This window comes from Sus scrofa, chromosome 7, assembly GCF_054392235.1.
Source record: "Sus scrofa isolate SSC_HxYL_T2T_F1_AM1 chromosome 7, Sscrofa_HxYL_maternal_Yorkshire_Landrace_v2.0, whole genome shotgun sequence".
In the NCBI taxonomy this organism is placed as follows: Eukaryota; Metazoa; Chordata; class Mammalia; order Artiodactyla; family Suidae; genus Sus; species Sus scrofa.
In genome coordinates, this window is record NC_139389.1 from 84756561 (window position 1) to 84777063 (window position 20503).

Consider the following 20503-nt stretch of genomic DNA (forward strand, 5'->3'; position numbering starts at 1 on the left):
TAGGAACTAAGATTTCCCAGGGAGATGTTTTTGTAAATTTCAAAGCCAAAATAATAATAAACTCCTTTTGGCTTTGAGAAACAAAACATACTCTTGATACATATCCAGTGTTGCAACCTTGGGAGCAGAAAACAGCAGATCAAGGCCTGGGTGGTGCTTCCACCTGCCGGACAGAAGGTGAATGACCTAAGTATTTACCCTTCTCTCTTGTTTTCCTCCCAGTCTCATGGCAAAGAGTCTGTAAAGATCATAGCTTTATTGGGCCAGAGGAACCTTGAAAGGTCTCTCTTTGCCACTGGTTAGAAAGGCATCCAAGGTTCTCTAACTAAGGCAGGGGGTTGGGGGAATGGACATTTCCCAGATTGCTCGTTCAGGTACATGTTTTGTTCTTCCTACTGAGGGCCCATTTGATTTTCTGGAGATGCTAGATTTCACAATTTACCTCCATAATTTCTTTTATACTTAAAGACATATTGACTAATGGTATTGACAACGTTAGAGAAGGAATCCTGACCTCTAGATGTAAAACAAAAACCACATAAAACCTTCCTGTGCAATTATTATGCTGTGACATAGTTCTTTGTTGATCCTTTTTCCTTTTCCTTTTTTTGTGTGTGGGCCTTTTCTCAATGTGACATTTCCTTTCACTTGATGCTCTTGTAGTTCTTGAGTTCAGATCCTAAGCCACTATTTTAGGCAACTTCAAAGGCAAAAGCACTGGGGAAATGCCAGGGCTGGCCTCATCCCCAGATGAGAGTAGCAGAGAGAAGTGGAGAATGAGGGAGACTGTGGGACTAATGTGTCCATCATTCTGTTTTGACTGTAGGAATCTGCCCCTCTCCATTGGCATTTCCATGCCCATTGTCACCATCATCTACATCTTAACCAACGTGGCCTATTACACTGTGCTAGACATGAGGGACATCCTGGCCAGTGATGCTGTTGCTGTGGTAAAGGATTTTCACTAGCAGAAGGGTGAGGGTGTGTTTGTGGGCTTCTGGGTATCTTGCTGCTCTTGAAAGTCCCCCAAAGGGGGTAGTCCTTGAAAGGAATATACGTAGTATATTGGGCTTGCAGGAAAGTCCTATTAGGCCCACCATGTAAGAAGGGTTGGGTGGGTAGTAGGGGGGACCTAGGGGCATACTTGTTCTTCCTTGCCTTCCATCCCTGTTAGGTCCTGCTAATGACTTTTCTGTTCATTTTCCTTAGACTTTTGCAGACCAGATTTTTGGAATATTCAACTGGACAATTCCAGTGGCAGTTGCATTATCCTGCTTTGGTGGCCTCAATGCCTCCATTGTGGCTGCTTCTAGGTATGAGTGGCATCTTTTACTGGGGTATATGGTGAAGAGCTATATACCAGGAGAGAGTAGAACTCACAGGATACAGAATTTAATCACGGAACTCCCCACATGATCGCCACAACCCCTTTGTTCTTGTTCCCATCAGTAACCTACAGTTCTCAGAAATCTCAATATTGAGCTCTATTCCATATTAAAGTCCTTTTGAATAGGCAGAGATGGGGGGCCTTGTGGCATGTGAACATGGTCACACCTAGTGTCCCACAAATTTCTTAGCCTCTCCTATCTCACCCAAAATAGGCTTTTCTTTGTGGGCTCAAGAGAAGGCCATCTCCCTGATACCATCTGCATGATTCATGTTGAGCGGTTCACACCGGTACCTGCTCTGCTGTTCAATGTAAGTGATCTCAAGATTGGGGCTGAAAGCCTGAGGTGGAGGAAACTTTCGTAACAATAGATAAAACTGTTCTAGCTTCCCAGAAGCTCTAGAGAAGATTCTATTGACGAAATCAAACTATTGACGAAACATCCACCATGGGCAAGACATTGCAAACTGCTGCAGTGGTGCTTGAGAGAGAACCATCTTCTCTAAGGAATGGTGACCTCCGCTGGTCTAGGATAAGGCATAAAGTTCATGGAATATACTGTAATGACTGCTGTGGCAGACAGTGATGTATTGTTTAGGGGGAAAAACATTCACCTCCATGTGGGTAGAGGGTGAATGAGGAAAGACTTCTTTGTTTTTCAGGGCTGTACACACAGCATGTGGAAGTTACTAGGTGAGGGGTCTCATCAGAGCTGCAGCTGCTGGCCTATGCCACAGCAATGCCAGATCCGAGTGGCATCTATGACCTACCCACAGCTCACGGCAATGCAGGATCCTTAACCCACTGATTGAGGTCAGGGATCGAACCCACATCCTCATGGATACTAGTTGGATTCGTTTCTGCTAAGCCATGACAGGAACTTCCAAGACTTCTTGAGAAAGTGAATGTGAAGTGGACTTTTAAGGTTAGGGTTGCCAGTGGTAGAGATGGATAGGCTTTAGGTTAAGAGAAATGGCATCAGAGTCTGGAGGTGAAGCAGTATGGAATTGGGTGTTAGGAGGTAAGAGCTGGAGGTGTAGTTTGGAGCAAAAGCTATTTGAGGAATTGTTTTGAGCTGTATAGAGAAGTAACCTATATAGTTATAAAAGAGCACAAGTTTGAAAAATGTGCTGGAAAAGCAACTGAGGAGCTACTGACTTAATAGGAAAGGAGGGAGATGCTGAAACTAAGGTGGTAAAGGGGGTAGGAAGAGAAGACAGTTGGGGAGACTGAGGACTTGACAAGGGGGTGGGTTTGTGGGGGATAAAGGAGAGTGAGGAATGTCCTGCATAGTAAAGGCTATGAGAGAAGCTGACATGGGCTTGTGCCTGCAGGGTCTCATGGCGCTGATCTACTTGTGCGTGGAGGACATCTTCCAGCTCATCAACTACTACAGCTTCAGCTACTGGTTCTTCGTGGGGCTCTCTATCGTGGGTCAGCTCTATTTGCGCTGGAAGGAGCCTGACAGGCCTCGTCCTCTCAAGGTAACCCCTCTCCATCCTACCTCTGCTTCAGGGGACTACTCAGAAACCTTTGCCCAGGACTTGGGAGTGGTACCCTGTGGAGATGAAGGGGATGGCAAAAAGGCTCAGAGCTCTGCTCTTCACAGGCAGCTGGGGTCACTCTAGCGGTCTGTCCTGAGCTGTCTAACCTCAGGTATTTCTTCTGTGTCCTCAGCTCAGCATTTTCTTCCCCATTGTCTTCTGCCTCTGCACCATCTTCCTGGTGGCTGTTCCACTCTACAGTGATACCATCAACTCCCTTATCGGCATTGGCATTGCCCTCTCAGGCTTGCCCTTTTATTTCCTCATCATCAGAGTGCCAGAACACAAACGACCTCTTTGTCTCCGCAGGATTGTGGGTAAGCCTTGCATCCTCAAGTTGGCTCAGCTCTTATCCTTTTTTTTTTTTTTGACTTTTTCTGCAAATCTAGTCTCCCAACTTGTCTTTGCTATAGTGCCTACCTATTGTTAAGGCTTAACTGTCCCCCCCAGGCCTAGTCCCATTCAGTGCCACTTGAACTCAGCCCACCTGACCTCTTCTCAGTTCTGACTCAAACTTCTCTTTGTAGCATCCATCACATGGTACCTTCAGGTCCTGTGTATGTCAGTTGCTGCAGAGATGGATTTGGAAGATGGAGGAGAGATGCTCAAGCAACAAGATCCCAAGTCTAATTAAACATCACAAGGAATCTTGAGATGTGGAAAGCAGGGGCCTCTTTTATCTCCTACCAGCCAGAGCCAAGAAGTTGAGAGGAAAGCTCACTTCATTGGAGGCAGCTACTAGAAGCCTCCTAGGCAGCTTCACCAACCTCTGAACTTGCCTTTTGAGAAATGGAGAGTAATTTATTTGTTTTGCTACATATTGTTCCAGGTTTCTTTTAAAGGGATGATAAAGCAGACTGTGATGGGGAGCATGCCAGGTGTGGGCTTGGTTGTTCTGGCAGCACGCTGCCATGTATTAAGATAGTCACTCACCTCTGGGGTGCCTGCCCATTCCTTTCTGTTGAAAGATCTAATAATGCTCCAAATTTCCAGTCTCCTTTAGAGACATGAAACTGTCACAGGTACTGGGCAATAAAAGGGTATGATCCTGAGCTCTCAGTGGCTTCATTTTTATATAGTGTCTTGAGGACAGCTCACATTAGCCTGGCAGGAACACTAGAAACAATCGTCTGTAGAAAGTATCTGAGTATTTCTTCCCTCTCAAGCCAAATGCTGAAAGCTGATACAACCATCTCTACTGAAGAAAACACCTAAGCTGCTATAGCAAAATATTAGCTTGTTAGCTAAAAGCTCTATCAACTTCTGTTCTTAATTATGATTAAAAACTTGAACACATCTACTTTTTATATATAATCTTGGAGTAAATGAATGTGGTTCCTCCAGATAGAATCTCCACTTAACAGACGCATTTCTGACTATACGGCAAGTATGGACAGGACAACACATCTAAGCCCTTCATACCAGGTTACAACACTGAGATACCTCCTAAGAGCATAGGCCAGCAAGAGCAATCACCACCCAACCTATTGTTTTTTTCTGAAGCACACAATCCATTTCCCTGTTTAATAAGCATCCAAAAGCAGAGGGTAGTACAGAGGTCTATTAACTCTGTGGATGGGAAGATCACTTGGTTCCCCAGTGCTCTCTTACACTTAGGTGGAAGAGTCTGGAGCAGAATCCACTTTTAAAGTGAAGATCAACATGTCCCACGGTTTCTAGGTCTGGGGCAAGGACCCAGCATCAAATCTCATTCTAAGGCTGAGTTCTCTGAAGAGAGAGAGAGTTCCTGCCAGTACGAGGAGGGAACAGAATTCAGCCAAGTGTGTCACGCCAGGGATGCTTTGCCTTTGGTTTGTTGCTACTGCTGTTAGTGGTGACGGGAGCGTCATTCTTTCCAGGCTGTAGCAGAGGGTTGTGGGTAAAAGTCTGGCGTAAAGGACCTGGGAGAAGAGGAGAAAAAAAAAATCTCAATGAACAAAGGAAAGGAAGAAACAAACGGCAGAATTTAGCCTGCAAGGGTTATTTACCCCTGGCTGCTAGCTCCAAGTGATTCTGCATGCGTCGTTCCCGCTCTTGTAGCTGATGTGCCATTTCAGCATTCTTCCAACCTGTGTGAAGAGGAGTGAGATAATCACTCAGTCCTGGAGCCACTTCTGGACCATTTCCCCGGGGTCTTGTTCACAGAGAACAGGCCATTACCTCTTTTGAAGCTCTTAATGAAGCCTTCCCGTGGAAGTAATGTGCTAGAGTCATGTACAACACGCTGGGGGATTTTAAGTACTGTGCGGACGGCTGGAATACGGAGGCAAAGCACCTGGCCCAGGGAAAACATGTTGGAGGAGAACCAATACATGAACACTGCCTGCACGAGAAGGAAGAGAAGTTACTCAGAAGCTGCATCCTGGTCAGACTGCCAGGAGACTTGGAGCCAGCCCCTAAACCATTACTTACAGAGGGAAAATGGATAGTTATGGGCAAGACTGCCAGGGGCATCAATCTGATAAAATTTCTCATCCACTGAAGGTCAGAACTTTGCATGCCAGTTTCTGCACCTAACTGAAGTTAAAAAAAAAAAAAAAAAAAGCACAGAGGAAGAATAGCAAATACATGTCAATTTTAATTGCATTTAGCTCAGATTTCTTTCTTTCTTTTTTTTAGGGCCACACCCATGGCATATGAAAGTTGCCAGGCTAGGGGTTGAATCAGAGCTGCAGCTGCTGGCCTACATCACAGCCATACCAACATGGGATCCAAGCTGCATCTGTGACATACACCACAGCTCACGGCTACGCTGGATCCTTAACCTACTGAGTGACGCCAGGGATTGAACCTGCATCCTCATGGATCCTAGTTGGGATTGTTAACTGCTGAGCCATGAAGGGAACTCTTTTTTAAAAAGAATTTTATGACTGCACCCGTGGGACATGGACGTTTTCGGCCCAAGGACTGAATCTGAGCCACTGCCACAACTGCAGCAATGCTGGATCCTTTAACCTACTATGCTGGGCTGAGGGTCAAACCCATACCTCTGCAGTGACCCCAGGTGCTGTAGTCAGATTCTTAACCACTGAACCACAGTGGGAACTCCCAGCTCATACTTCTTATCCATCAACTCGAAAAGAATGACTATTCTGTACAACTACTTTCCCCTCAGTCCCCACACTGTGCAAGTCTGGCACTTGGCAAACCTGAGCTTACCTCAAGGACACCCCACATTGTAGCAGTGACCACCAGGGGTAATATGTAGGTGGGGTCAGATAGTGTGAGATCTTGGAACCACCAGAGACCACCTGTCTGCAGGCTGGGCACAGGAAGGTTGGCCATTTCCCTCAAAGCAATGAAGAAGGAGATGAAGATCGGGGCCTATGGTACAAGATAAACAGTGTCAGGACCTTTTAGCAGAGGGGACATTGGCATTACTCCATTACTGAAACCCATGTAGCATAGTATCATCACCACCTGCTTTCTGGGGGTCTAGAGCACGGGAAACAGGAGATAATCTGACTGGTTCTAGATGAAGTTAACGAAGGGAAATGTGTATTTGCTCACCTGAGTCAAAGGCAGAATAAGAGGTTTAAAGAGTTTAATATCATGCTTTTTCTGGTAGAACGTCATTTCCGAGGAGGCCCTGTAAACTGTAAAGGGAGTGGAAGTTAATGGCTGGGCTAACAGCTATGCTGGTGGAGGTGACCATCCTCATCACATGGCCCGTGAGATTTCTAACTGACCCGGGCCAGTCACCGGAAGCATCAGGCCTAAGAAACAGGTGAATCTTCAGAACCTGCTCGACTGTAGCAACTCCTGACTTAGGCTGTCCCTCCCCCTTGGCTGAATGGCAGGGAAAGGGCAACTCTGGTCCTCTCCCACGCTCGTTCTTAACTGACTCACACTCAGTGTGGTTTCCTGTCAACTTGGCTTCTCTGATTCGAGTGGAAAACTTCTGAATCTCTGGCAAGTGGTTGTGGATCTTGGCTGCCTCTCGCTGGCCCTTCACGATGAGAGGAAACACCAGGCAACGGGCAAGGACTGTACCTGGAAAACACAAATGAGGACTGGAGTGAAATTCAAGCATTCTGCAGCTACAAGGCTGAAGGTTTTTAGGTCCTACTGAAAAGGTCTCTTAGCTCAGACTTTTCTACCCTCTGATTCATGCCAAGGGGCCCCAAGACAAAGGACACGGGTAGGACTTAGTTCCTTCGAGTCTCAGTCTTCTGCTTTGACATCAAAAGTCTGGCATTAACTTCTCTAAACAAATGACCAGGAATCTGGTTTGTTTCCCTGAACAAAAAGGTAGGTGACAGAAGCCACTTTTCTAGATCAGTGGTTTCTAAACTTTTCTATAACCAATGGAACCCTTTTTGCCTCAACTCTTAAGTGGAACCCCAATATACATAACAAATAAAATCAAGCTGCCCTGGGTGAGGAGATAGTCTGACTACAGGATTGTTCAAGCTCTGGCCTTTGCTTTATGCAGAAGCACTTTTATAGATGGCTGGGGCTCCCAAGAATGAAGAATGAAAGCCACTGTCCTTAGAAATCTCTGGAGTAGGAGGTAATCTGGTGGTCTACTGCTTTAGTTTCTTCCTATTTCTTTTCTTACACTTCACATTCCTGATCATTCCAACAACTATTTATTTAGTTTATGTATCTATAGATAAGCAAGTGGGCCTGGATTGAGAAAAGGCCAGGGGGAGATAAGAGCTTTAGGCTTTACTGACATTACGGTGGATGGTGTGGAGTGGAAAGAGACGGGAGTTAAGCTGTGCCACAATGGGAACTCGCCCAGAACACTCTTTTAAATAGTATCTACAAAAAGAAGGAGAAAAGGTAGTACGGGATCAAGGAGAAAGGGGATCAAGATGGTGGAGGAGTAAAACCTGACACCTTCTCACACAAACACATCGAACCCCCCCACAACAGGAGTTCCTGTTGTGGCCCAGCGGTAATGAATCTGACTAGTATCCATGAGGACACAGGTTCAATCCCTGGCCTCACTCAGTGGGTTAAGGGTCCAGCGTTGCTGTCAGTTGTGGTGTATGTCACAGACGTGGCTCAGATCCCTTGTTGCTATGACTGTGGTGTAGGCTGGCAGCTGTAGCTCCAATTCGACTCCTAGCTTGGGAACCTCCATCTGCCACAGGTGTGGCCCTAAGAAGCGAGAAAAAAACAAAAAACAAAAAACAAACAAAAACCCCAAAACAAAAAACCACATAAACACACTCCTCAAAACCCATACACTTGTAGAACGATTTACACAGAACATCTACTGAACTCTGGCAGGAGACCCGAGACCTCCAAAAAGGGCAAGAAACCCTCCAGAGCAAAAAGGGGTGGTGGGGTGGGGGTAGAAAAGAAAAAAAAAAAGAGAAAACAGGAATTAACATGGGACCATCACTCCTGAGAGGGAGCTGTGAAAGGAGAAAGAGCTAGGACAGACAGGGAACCTCAAAGTCTCGGAGAAAAAGCTTAAAGTGCAGCACCGGGACTGAGGAGGGCAAAGCCAAGAGAGATGCACAGACCACTGATACCACTGCTTGGGACACCACAACACAAAGGTGGGGGCTGGATGCTGAGACTTGGGTCAGTTCCAGGGAGAGGACTAGGGTTGGCTCTCCCTGAAAGGGCTGGGAAGTGGAGCATCACAGCAGAGTGAGTACAAGAGGAGTCCTGGGCCTGAAGGAGAAGCAAGGCACCACTGTTGGGAGGAGTGAGAGAAGGAGGGGCAGGACCACCATAAGAACATCTTTCTCTGGGCATCTGTGGGTTCTTGGGCAGTGGGGCACCTCTTGTATGGACAGCCATCTCAGACTCCAGAGGTGGGGGTGGTTCATCACCACTACTGTGTCCCATGAAGAGGTACCACCTGTGGCCCCAGTCACCTGCCAAGGAGGGCACTGCAACCAAGTACCACCCATTGCCCTCACTCCCCTGGGAACACACATGCCCTGCCTCACTGCTGTCAAAGGCTCTGGGAGCTGTCTCTACCTCCTTGAGCATCCCTGCCACTGCCCAGGGCCATGGCAACCAGGAGCAGCCTTTGCCCTCACCTCCCTGCAGGTCCTCACCACTGTCAAAGGCCCAGCAACAAGGCATTGGCTAGAGGCCCTGCCTATTGCCCTCATCTGGAAGCACACACAGGCTGTACACTGGCATACCCCCAATCAAGGGGATAACAGCTTGTACATATCGAAGAAAGTGACAGCAAGCATCCAAACCAAAGAAAGCCCTCATACCAAAATACAAACCAAAAAAACAGTAAGCCCTCACAAACTATCCAAGAGCACTCTATATATAAATAACCCTCTAAGACTATAGTAGATAACTGTTTTCCTTAAACTCAGAATAAGAAAACTATAAGCAAAATGAGCACAGGACCCATTCCCAGCTAAAAGGAGAATTTCCCTGAAGGAAGAAACGATGAAAGAGGCCTCTGCAGTCTAACAGACACGGTGTTCAAAAAGTAGGTAATGAAAATACTGAAGAAGGAGTTCCTGTTGTGGCTCAGTGGTAATGAACCCAACTAGTATCCATGAGGATGTGGGTTTGATCCCTGGCCTGGCTCAGCAGGTTAAGGATCTGGCATTGCTGTGGCTGTGGTGTGGGCAGGAAGCTGTAGCTCCAATTTGACCCCTAGCCTGGGAACCTCCATATGCCGCGGGTGCGGCCCTAAACAGCAAAAAGAAACAAATGAAAATATTGCATGACTTAAGAGCAGGTATGAACAGTAATGCAGATTACTTTAGAAAGGAACTAGAAAATATAAGGAGCCAAGAAAAATGAGAAAATTCATTTTCAGAGACACAAGCTGAGCTAAAGGCACTGAAGAGCAGACTGAATAATGCAGAAGAATGAATAAGTGACTTGGAAGATAGTATAATGGAAATCACCCAATCAGGACAGCAGACAGAAAACCAAATGAAAAAACATAAAAGCAATATAAGAGATCTATAGGATAATATAATTATCTACATATAATTGGGATTCCAGAAGGAGAAGAAAAAGAAAAGGGGATTGAAAATACATTTGAAGAAATTATGGCTGAAAACTTTCCGTACCTGGGAGTTCCCGTCATGGTGTAATGGAAATGAATCCGACTAGGAACTATGAGGTTGTGGGTTGGATCCCTGGCTTCACTCAGTGGGTTAAGTATCTAGCGTTGCCATGAGTTGTGGTATAGGCCGCAGATGTGGCTCAGATCCTGCGTTGCTGTGGTGTAGGCTGACAGCTGCAGCTCTGATTGGACCCCTAGCTTGGGAACCTCCATATGCCGCAAGTGCAGCCGTAAAAAGCAAAAAGAAAGAAAGGAAAACGTCCCACATCTAAAAGAAACAGATTTCAAGATACAGAAAGCACAGAAGGCCCCAAACAGGTTGAACCCAAACAGACATACAACAAGATATATTATAAGGCTATCAGCTGATTTCTCTACAGAAACACTACAGGGCAGAAGAGAGTGACAAGATATATTCAACATGCTGGAAGGGAAAAATGTGCAGCCTAGATAGAAAACTCTACCCAGCAACATTATCAAAAATAAAGAAGTTCTCCAATAAACGAAAACTAACTAAAAGAATACAACAATACTAAACCCATACTAAAAGAAATACTGAAAGGTCTCCTCTAAATAGGAAAGAAGAAAGAAGATACAGGATGGAAGATATTTCAATTGGAAAGTAATTACTTAAATAAGCCAGGATACAACTCCAAAAGGAAAAAAAAAAAACTATTTGTAAAAGCAACACTAGGCATCCTCATTGTGGCTCAGTGGTAACAAATCTATTATCCATGAGGATGCAGGTTTGATCCCTGGCCTTGCTCAGTGGGTTAAAGATCCAGCATTGCCATGAGCTGTGGTGTAGGTCACATATACAGTTCGGATGCTTCTTTGCTGTGGCTGTGGCATACGCTGGCAGCTGCAGCTCCAATTTCACCCCTACACTGGGAACCTCCATATGCTGTGGGTACGGCCCTTAAAAAAAAAAAAGTGACAATAAACACAAGGAAAAACCAAAGGATAAAGATGAAGATGTAAAAAAGAACATCCAAAGAATGTATTTGAGCCTATATGACTATCACGCTAAAGCAAGCAGATATAGGAAGGGGTTAACATACTTGAAAAACAGGGCAACCACACATACAAAAAAAGGAACACAGGAGAAACAGAATCAACCGGAAAGCAAAGTTGAAAATGGCAATAAATATGTATTTATCAATAATCACCTTAAATGTCAACAGACTGAATACTCCAATCAAGACAGAGTGGCAGATTGGATAAAAAAAAACAAGAGCCTAAAATATTCTGCCAACAAGAGACTCACCTTAGGGCCAAGGAAAAGTGAAATGAACGAAAATGAACGGCTGGTAAAGATATTTCATGCGAATGGAAATGACAGGAAAGTGGGAGTTGCAATATTGACATCAGACAAAATAGACTTTAAAACAAAGGCCACAGGAGTTCCTGCTTCGGCTCAGCAAGTGAAGAATATGACTGGTATCCATGGGGATATGGGCTCAATCCCTGGCCTCAATCAGTGGGTCAAGGATCTGGCATTGCTGTAAGCTGCAGCTCCAATTTGACCCCTAGCCTGGGAACTTCAATATCCCACAGGTACGGCTACAAAATTAAAAAAAAAAAAAAAATTTAGAAAAGGACGAACAAACAAAACCTAAAGTCAGCAGAAAAAAGGAAATCATAAAGATGAGAGGGGAAATTTCTCAGAGATGGGATTAAGATGGTGGACTAGAAGGACCAGAGCTCACCTCTCATAAAAGCAACGAAATCACAACCAACTGCTGAACCACCTTCAACCAAACAGACTGCAAACTATTAAAAAAAGATATCCTACTCCAGAAGATGAAGAGGAGGCCACATCAAGACAGCAGGGGGACTATTACATGATACAAACCTGCTGGGTGGGTGGACAGACAAGAAAGTAACTATATCAGAGACTCCCCTATGTGAGTGAGAGTTCCGAGCCCCATGTCAGGTCCCCACACCTGGGGATCTGGCATTGGGAGAAGGGGCCTCCAGAGCACTTGGCATTAAGGGCCAGTGGGGCTTGTGTGCAGGAGCTCCATGGGACTAGGGGAAATGGAGACTCCATTCTTAGAAGGTAAACACAGGCTTTCATGTGCACTGGGTCCCAGGGCAAAGCAGTCTCCACAGGAATCTGGGTCAGACCTGACTAAGGTTCTTGGAGGATCTCTTGGGAAAACAAGGGGTGACTGTAGCTTGCTGTGGGGGAAGGACATTGGAAGCAAAAGTCTTGGGAATAATCGTCAGTGTGTGTTCCTCTAGAGGTGACCATTTTGGAAATACCTGGCTCCACCCATCAGGGCTGAGAGGCCCCAGGACAAACAATAATCCAGGTGGGATCGCAGCCCGCCCCCCCATAGCTGTCTCTAATCCCACGCAGAGACAAGGCCCCACCCACCAGAGAGATAAGAATCAGCTCCACCTACCAGTTGGCAGGCACCAGCCCCTTCCATCAGGAAGCCTGCAAGAAGCCCCCACACCAACTTCAGGCATAAGGGGGACACAGACACCATAAGTAAGAGAGGCTACAATTCTGTTGTCTGCAAAAAGGAGACCACATGAAAAATCTATACAAAATGAAAAGGCAGAGAACTATGACTCAGATAAGGGAGGAAGGAAAAAACTCCCAAAAAACAGCTAAGTGATCTGGAGATTATCAGCGTTATCAGACTTTAGACTGATGACGCTGAAGATGAGGCAAGACATTGGAAATAAACTGGAGGCAAAGACTGATAATTTATAGCAAACATTGAGCAAAAATATACAAGATTTAAAACTTAAGCAAGCAGACATGAAAAATATAATAACTGAAATAAAAATTCATTAGAAGCAGCCAACAGCAGAATTACAGGAGGCAGAAGAACGAATAAGCAAGGTGGAGGACAGATTAGTGGAAATCATTGACGTGGAACAAAAAAGAGAAAAAAGACTGATAAGAAATGAATACAGTCTAAGAGAACTCTGGGAAAATGTTAAAGGCACCAACATCTGTATTACAGGGGTGCCAGAAGGAGGAGAGAGAGAGAAAGGGCCAAAGAAAACATTTGTCAAAGAAAACATATATATCATAACCGAAAACTTCCCTATATGGGAAAGGAATCACTCAAATCCAGGAAGCACAATGAGTACCATATCAAATAAACCAAAGAAGGAACAGCTTGAGACATGTATTAATCAAACTGACCAAAATTAAAGACAATCTTTTTTTTCTTTTTAGGGCTGTAACCATGGCATCTGGAGATTCCCAGGCTAGAAGCTGTAGCCACTGGCCTACACCACCACCACAGCAACGTAGGATCCAAGCTGAGTCTGTAACCTACACCACAGCTCACGGCAACACCAGATCCTTAACCCACTGAGCAAGGCCAGGGATTGAACCAGCAACCTCATGGTTACTAGTTGGGTTCGTTTCCGTTGTGCCAAAAAGGGAATTCCACAAAGAGAAAATATTGAAAGCAGTTAGGAAAAAGAAACAAACATCCAAGGGAACCCTGATAAGGTTATCGGCAGATTTTTTCAGCAGAAACTCTGCAGGCCAGTAGGGAGCAGTACAATATACTTAAAGCAAGGAAAAAACCTCCAACCAAGATTACTCTACTCAGCAAGGCTCTCGTTCAGATTTGATGGAGAAATCAAAAGCTTTACAGACAAGCAAAAGCTAAGAGAATTCAGCATCATTAAACCAGCCTAAAAACAAATACTAAAGGAACTTCTCTAGGTGGAAAAGGCCACCACTAGAAACAAACAAAAATATTACAATGACAAAGTTCACCTCAGTAAAGGCATATATATAGTAAAGGTAAGAAATCATCCACACACAAATATACTACCAAAATCAGAAATTGTGAGGAGGGTACAAATGCAGGATACTGGAGGTGCACCTGCAATTTTGAGACCAACAACTAAAACAATCTTGTATATATAAAGACTCCTGTATCAAAACTTGAGGGTAACAGCAAACCAAAAATCTAGAATAGATACACACACAAATAAGAAACAGCAATCCAGGAGTTCCTGTCATGGCACACTGGAAACAAATCCGACTAGGAATCATGAGGTTGTGGTTTGATCTCTGGCCTCACTCAGGGCTGTGGTATGGGTTGCAGACCTGGGAACCTCCATATGCCATGAATGCGGCCCTAAAAAGAAAAAAAGAAAAAAAAAACAAAAACCAAAAACCCCAAAAGCCAAAAAACCAAAATAGGCAATCCAAAAACAACATTAAAGCTAGTCATCAAACCACAAGCGAAGAGGAGTTCCCACTGTGGCTCAGCAGGAAACGAACCTGACTAGGATCCATGAGAATGCAGGTTCAATCCCTGGTTCCCCTCAGTGGGTTATGGATCTGGTGTTGCTGTGAGCTGTGGTGTAGGTCAGAGACATGGCTTGGATCTGGTGTTGCTGTGGCTGTGGTGTACGCTGGTAGCTGTAGTTCCGATCTGACCCCTAGCCTGGGAACCTCTATGTGCCGAGAGTGTGGCCCTAAGAAGACCAACCAATCAACAAACAAAAACAAAAGAAAACAGAAGAAAAAGGACCAACAAAAACAAGTCCAAAAACAAGTCTTATTGCCATTCTTATTAAAATGGCAATAAGAACATACATATCAATAATTACCTTAAATGCAAATGGATCAAATGCCCCAAGCAAAAGACATAAACTGGCTGAATGGATATAAAAACAAGACACATATATACATATATAGGCAGTCTTCAAGAACCCACTTCAGTTCTAGGGACACATACAAATTGAAAGTGAAAGGATGGAAGAAAATATTCCATGCAAATGGGAATTGAAAGGTGGAGTAATACTACTCATATTAGACAAAATAGACCTTAAAATAAGGAATATTATAAGAAGGACATTACATAATGATCAAAGGATCAATCCAAGAAGAAGATATAACAATTGTAAATATATATGCACCCAGCATAGCATCACCTCAAATATAAGGCAACTGTAACAAACTTAAAAGTAGAAATCGACAATAACACAAGAATGGGGGACTTTAACACCCCATTGACAGCAATGGACAGATCATCCTGACAGAAAATTAACAAGGAAACACAGGCCTTAAACGATGCATCAGACCTCATGGACTTAATAGATATTCTATAGAACATTCCATCCAAAAGCAGCAGGATACACATTCTTCTCAAGTGCACATGGAACATTCTCTAGGATTGATTACATTCTGAGCTACCAATCAAGCCTCAGTAAATTTAAGAAAATTGAAATCATATCAAGCAACTTTTCTGACCACAATGCAATATGACTGGAAATCAAAAAGAAAAAAACTGCAAAAAACACAAACACATGGAGACTAAACAACATGCTACTAAACAACTAAAGGATCACTGAAGAAATCAAAAAGGAAATTAAAAAATATCTAGAAGCAAATGACAATAAAGACAACAACTCAAAACGTATGGGATGCAGCAAAAGCAGTTCTAAGAGAGAAGTTTACAGCAAAACAAGCCTACCTTAGGAAACAAGAAAAAGCTCAAACAAACAACCTAACTTTACATCTAAAGCAACTAGGGAGAGACGAACAGACAAGACCTAAAGTTAGCAGAAGGAAAGAAATCATAAAGATTAGAAAAGAAGTAAGTGAAATAGAAATAAGAAAACCATAGAAAAGAGCAATGAAACTAAAAGATGGAACTTTGACAAGATCAACAAAATTGATAAACCCTTAGCCAGACTCATCAAGGAAAAAAAAGGACTCAAATCAATAAAATTAGAAATGAAAACAGAGAAGTTACAATGGACATCCCAGAAATATAAAGGATCATGAGAGACTACTACAAGCAACTATATGCTAACAATACAGACAACCTAGAAGAAATGGACAAATTCTTAGAAATGTACAATCTTCCAAGATTAAATCAAGACAAAATAGAAAAGATGAACAGACCAATCACAAGTACTGAAATTGAAACACTTCCAACAAACAAAAGTCCAGGACCAGATGGCTTCATAGGTGAGTTCTATCAAACATTTAGAGAAGAGCTAACACCTATCCCTCTGAAACTATTTCAAAAAATTTCAGAGGAAGGAACACTCCCAAACTCATTTTATGAGGCCATTATCATTCTGATACCAAAATCAGACAAAGATACCACAAAAAAAGGAAAATTACAGGCCAATATTACTGATGAACATAGATGCAAAAATCCTCAACAAAATACTAGCAAACTGAATCCAACAATACATTAAAAGGACTGTACACCATGATCAAGTGGGATTATCCCGGGAATGCAAGGATTCTTTAATACTGCAAATCAATCAGTGTGATGCACCACATTAACAAACTGAAAAACAAAAACCATATGATCCTTTCAATAGATGAAGAAAAAGCTTTTGACAAAATCCAACACCCATTTCTGATTAAAGACCCTCCAGAAAGTGGGCATAGAGAGAAACTATCTCAACACAATAAAGGCTATATATGACAAACCCACAACTAACATCATTCTCAACAGTGAAAAGTTGAAAGATTTTCCGCTAAGATCAGTAAAAAGTCAAGGATGTCTGCTCTCTAGTTACTCTACCACGACTATTTAACATAGTTTTGGAAGTCCAAGCCATGGCAATCAGAGAAGAAAAAGAAATAAAATAAATCCAAACTGGAGAGGAAGAAGTAAAACCATCACTGTTTGCAGATGACATGATACTAAGAAAATCCTAAAGACATTACCAGAAGACTGTTAGAGCTCATCAATGAATTTGGTAAAGTTGCAGGATACAAAATTAATACACAGAAATTGACTGCATTTCTATACACTAACAACAAAAGCTCAGAAAGAGAAATTAGGGAAACAATTCCAATTTATCACTGTATCAAAAAGAATAAAATACATAGGAATAAACCTACCTAAAGAGACAAAAGACCTGGAGTTCCCTTTGTGGTGCAGCAGAAAAGAAACCAACTAGGAACCAGGAGGCTGCAGGTTCAATCCCTGGCCTCGCTCAGTGGGTTATGGATCTGGTATGCCATGAGCTGTGGTATAGGTTGCAGATGTGGCTCAGATCCTGCATAGCTGTGGCTGTGGTACAGGTCAGCAGCTGTAGTTCTGATTTGACCTCTAGCCTGGGAACCTCCATGTGCCATGGGTGTAGCCCTAAAAACCAAAAAAAAAAAAAAAAAAAAAAAAGGGAGAGACAAAAGACTTGTACTCTGAAAACTATAAGACACTGATAATCGAGGATGACACCAACAGATGGAAAGACATACCATGCTCTTGGATTGGAATAATCAATATTGTTAAAATGACTATACTACCCAAGGCAATCTACAGATTCAATGCAATTCCTATCAAATTACAAAGGACATTTTTTCTTTTTTTTTTTTTTTTTTTTTTTTATTAAATTTTATTTTCCCACTGTACAGCAAGGGGGTCAGGTTATCCTTACATGTATACATTACAATTACAGTTTTTCCCCCACCATTTCTTCTGTTGCAACATGAGTATCTAGACATAGTACAAAGGACATTTTTTCATAGAACTAGACAAAATATTTTAAAGTTTGTTTTGAAGCACAAAAGACCTGGAAGAGCCAAGCCATCCTGAGGAAAAAAAAAGGAGCTAGAGCAATCAGGCTCCCTGACTTTGGACTATATTACAATGCCACAGTCATCAAAACTCCATCATACTGACACAAAACAGAAATACAAATCAGTGGAACAGGATAGAAAGCTCAGAATTAAACCCACACACCTACAGTCAACTAATCTACAACCAAGGAAGCAAGAATATACAATTGAGAAAAGACAGTCCCTTCCATAAGCAGTGCTGGGAAAACTAGACAGATACATGTAAAAGAATGAAATTAGAACACTACCTAACACAGTACACAAAAATTAACTCAAAATGGATTAAAGACCTAAATATAAAGAACAGATAGTATAAAACTTAGAGGAAAACATAGGCTGAACACTCTCTGACATAAACCACAGCAGTATCTTCTCAGATCCACCCCCTACAGTAATGACAATAAAAACAAAAATAAACAAATGGAACCTAATTAAACTTAAAAGTTTTCACACAGGAAAGGAAACCCTAAACAAAACGAAAAGACAACCCACAGAATAGGAGAAAATATTTGCAAAAGAAGCCACTGACAAAGGAGTAATCACCCAAATTTATAAATACCTCCCACAGCTCAATACCAAGAAAAACAAAAAATCCCATTGAAAAATGGGCAGCAGATCTAAATAGACAATTCTGCAAAAAGACATACAGATGGTCAAAAAACACATGAAAAGATGTTCAACATCACTAATTATTAGAGAAATGCAAATCAAAACAAGGTACCACCCAGAATGGCCATCATCAAAAAGTCTACAAATAATAAATGCTGGAGAGGGTGTGGGAGGGAATGTAAACTGGTGCAACCACTATAGAAAACAGCAAGGAGGAGTTCCCGTCCTGGCGCAGTGGTTAACGAATCCGACTGGGAACCACGGGGTTGCGGGTTTGGTCCCTGCCCTTGCTCAGTGGGTCGACGATCCAGCGTTGCCATGAGCTGTGGTGTAGGTTGCAGACGCGGCTCGGATCCCGCGTTGCTATGGCTCTGGCGTAGGCAAGTGGCTACAGCTCCGATTTGACCCCTAGCCTGGGAACCTCCATATGCTGCAGGAGCGGCCGAAAGAAACAGCAAAAAGACAAAAAAAAAAAAAAAAAAAAAAAAAAAGAAAACAGCAAGGAGATTCCTCAAAAACAAAACAAAACTCATCTATCCAGAGAAAACCATGACTTGAAAAGATATATGTACTCCAATATTCACTGCAGCACTATTTACAAAGGCCAAGACATGGAAACAACCTAAATGTTGACTGACAGAGGAGTGGATAAAGATGTGGTACATATATGCAATGGACTATCACTCAGCTATAAAAAGGAATGAAATAATGGCATTTGTAGCAACATGGATGGACCTTAAAAATTATCATGTGGGGAGTTCCCGTCGTGGCGCAGTGGTTAACAAATCCGACTAGGAACCATGAGGCTGCGGGTTTGATCCCTGCCCTTGCTCAGTGGGTTAACGATCCGGCGTTGCCGTGAGCTGTGGTGTAGGTTGCAGACTCGGCTCAGATCCCGCGTTGCTGTGGCTCTTGCGTAGGCTGGTGGCTACGGCTCCGACTGGACCCCTAGCCTGGGAACCTCCATATGCCGCTGGAGCGGCGCAAGAAATAGCAAAAAAAAAAAAAAAAAAAAAAAAAAAAATATCATGTGGAACCTAAAAAAAGGATACAATGAACTTCTTTGCAGAACAGATAATGACTCACAGAATTTGAAAAACTAATGGTTTCCAAAGGAGACAGGTGTGTGTGGGGCGGTGGGGGGATGGGCTGGGGGTTTGGGATGGAAATGCTATAAAACTGGGTTGTGATGACTGCTGTACAAGTATAAATGTAGTAAAATTCACTAAAAAAAAAAAAAAAAAAAAAGAAAAAAATAAAACCGAGAGCTGGTTCTGTGTATTTTTTTCTCCCCTTGGGTGTTTTGTTTTTATTTTTGCTTTTTAGGGCTGCACATGCAGCACATGGAAGTTCCCGGGCTAGGGGTCAGATCAGAACTACAGCTGCCTGCCTATGCCACAGCCATAGCAATGTGGGATCCAAGTCGCATCTGTGACCACCACAACAGCTAATGGCAATGCTGGATCCCTGACCCAATGAGTGAGGTCAGAGACTGAACCCACAACTTCATGGATACTAGTCATTTCTACTGAGCCACAATGGGAATTCCCAAGAGCTGGTTCTTTGAAAGGGTAAACAAAATCGACAAACCTCTGGCCAGACTCACCAAGAAAGAACCTAACCAAATAACAAAGAAATGAAAAAAGAGAAATCTCAACAGACACTGCAGAAATATGAAAAACCGTAAGAGAATACTATGAACAATTATATACCAACAAATTTGACAACATAGAAGAAATGGACAACTTTCTAGAGACATACAGCCCACCAAAACTGAATCAAGAAGAAACAGATCATTTGAACAGACGAATCACTAGAAATGAAATTGAATATGTAATAAAAACACTCCCTACTGGAGTTCCCGTTGTGGCGCAGTGGTTAATGAATCTGACTAGAAACCATGAGGCTGTGGGTTCGATCCTGGCCTTGCTCAGTGGGTTAGGGATCCGGCGTTGCCGTGAGCTGTGGTGTAGATAGCAGATGTGGCTCAGATCCTGTGTTGCTGTGGCTCTGGTACAGGTCGGCAGCAGCAGCTCCAATTAGACCCCTAGCCTGGAAAACCTCCATAAGCCGTGGGAAGTGGCCCTAGAAAGGGCAAAAAGACAAAAAAAAAAAAAAAAAAAAAAAAAAAACTCCCTACAAACAAAAGTCCAGGACCAGATGGCTTCACAGGCAAATTCTACCAAATAAAGAATACCCATCCTTCTTAAACTTTTCCAAATGGTTGAAGAAGAAATGCTCCTGAAAACATTCTATGAAGCCACCCTCACCCTAGGACCAAACTCAAACAAAGATACTACCAAAAATGGAGTTCCCGTCATGGTGCAGTGGTTAATGAATCTGACTAGGAACCATGAGGTTGCGGGTTT

General features: G+C 43.1%; 2 protein-coding genes across 54 annotated transcripts in view; one reads left to right on the forward strand and one right to left on the reverse strand.

Annotated features, from left to right (window-relative positions):
• The window catches only part of SLC7A7 (solute carrier family 7 member 7), a 58896-nt gene extending 54913 nt beyond the window's left edge, over window positions 1-3983 (forward strand). For 17 of the 51 annotated variants that reach the window (XM_084965772.1, XM_084965776.1, XM_084965779.1 and 14 more), the window contains 6 exons: window positions 827-950; window positions 1210-1313; window positions 1602-1698; window positions 2722-2871; window positions 3065-3248; window positions 3459-3983. In XM_084965772.1, the coding sequence (XP_084821898.1) occupies window positions 827-950; window positions 1210-1313; window positions 1602-1698; window positions 2722-2871; window positions 3065-3248; window positions 3459-3565 (766 nt within the window). In that variant the 3' untranslated portion in view covers window positions 3566-3983. 51 annotated transcript variants of the gene reach the window in all.
• The window catches only part of OXA1L (OXA1L mitochondrial inner membrane protein), a 33610-nt gene continuing 14483 nt past the window's right edge, over window positions 1377-20503 (reverse strand). For all 3 annotated transcript variants that reach the window (XM_013978229.3, XM_084969248.1, XM_084969247.1), the window contains 7 exons: window positions 6781-6924; window positions 6442-6527; window positions 6091-6255; window positions 5344-5448; window positions 5092-5254; window positions 4920-5000; window positions 1377-4832 (listed from right to left, as the gene is read on the reverse strand). In XM_013978229.3, the coding sequence (XP_013833683.2) occupies window positions 4705-4832; window positions 4920-5000; window positions 5092-5254; window positions 5344-5448; window positions 6091-6255; window positions 6442-6527; window positions 6781-6924 (872 nt within the window). In that variant the 3' untranslated portion in view covers window positions 1377-4704. The remainder of the gene's footprint in view (window positions 4833-4919; window positions 5001-5091; window positions 5255-5343; window positions 5449-6090; window positions 6256-6441; window positions 6528-6780; window positions 6925-20503) is intronic.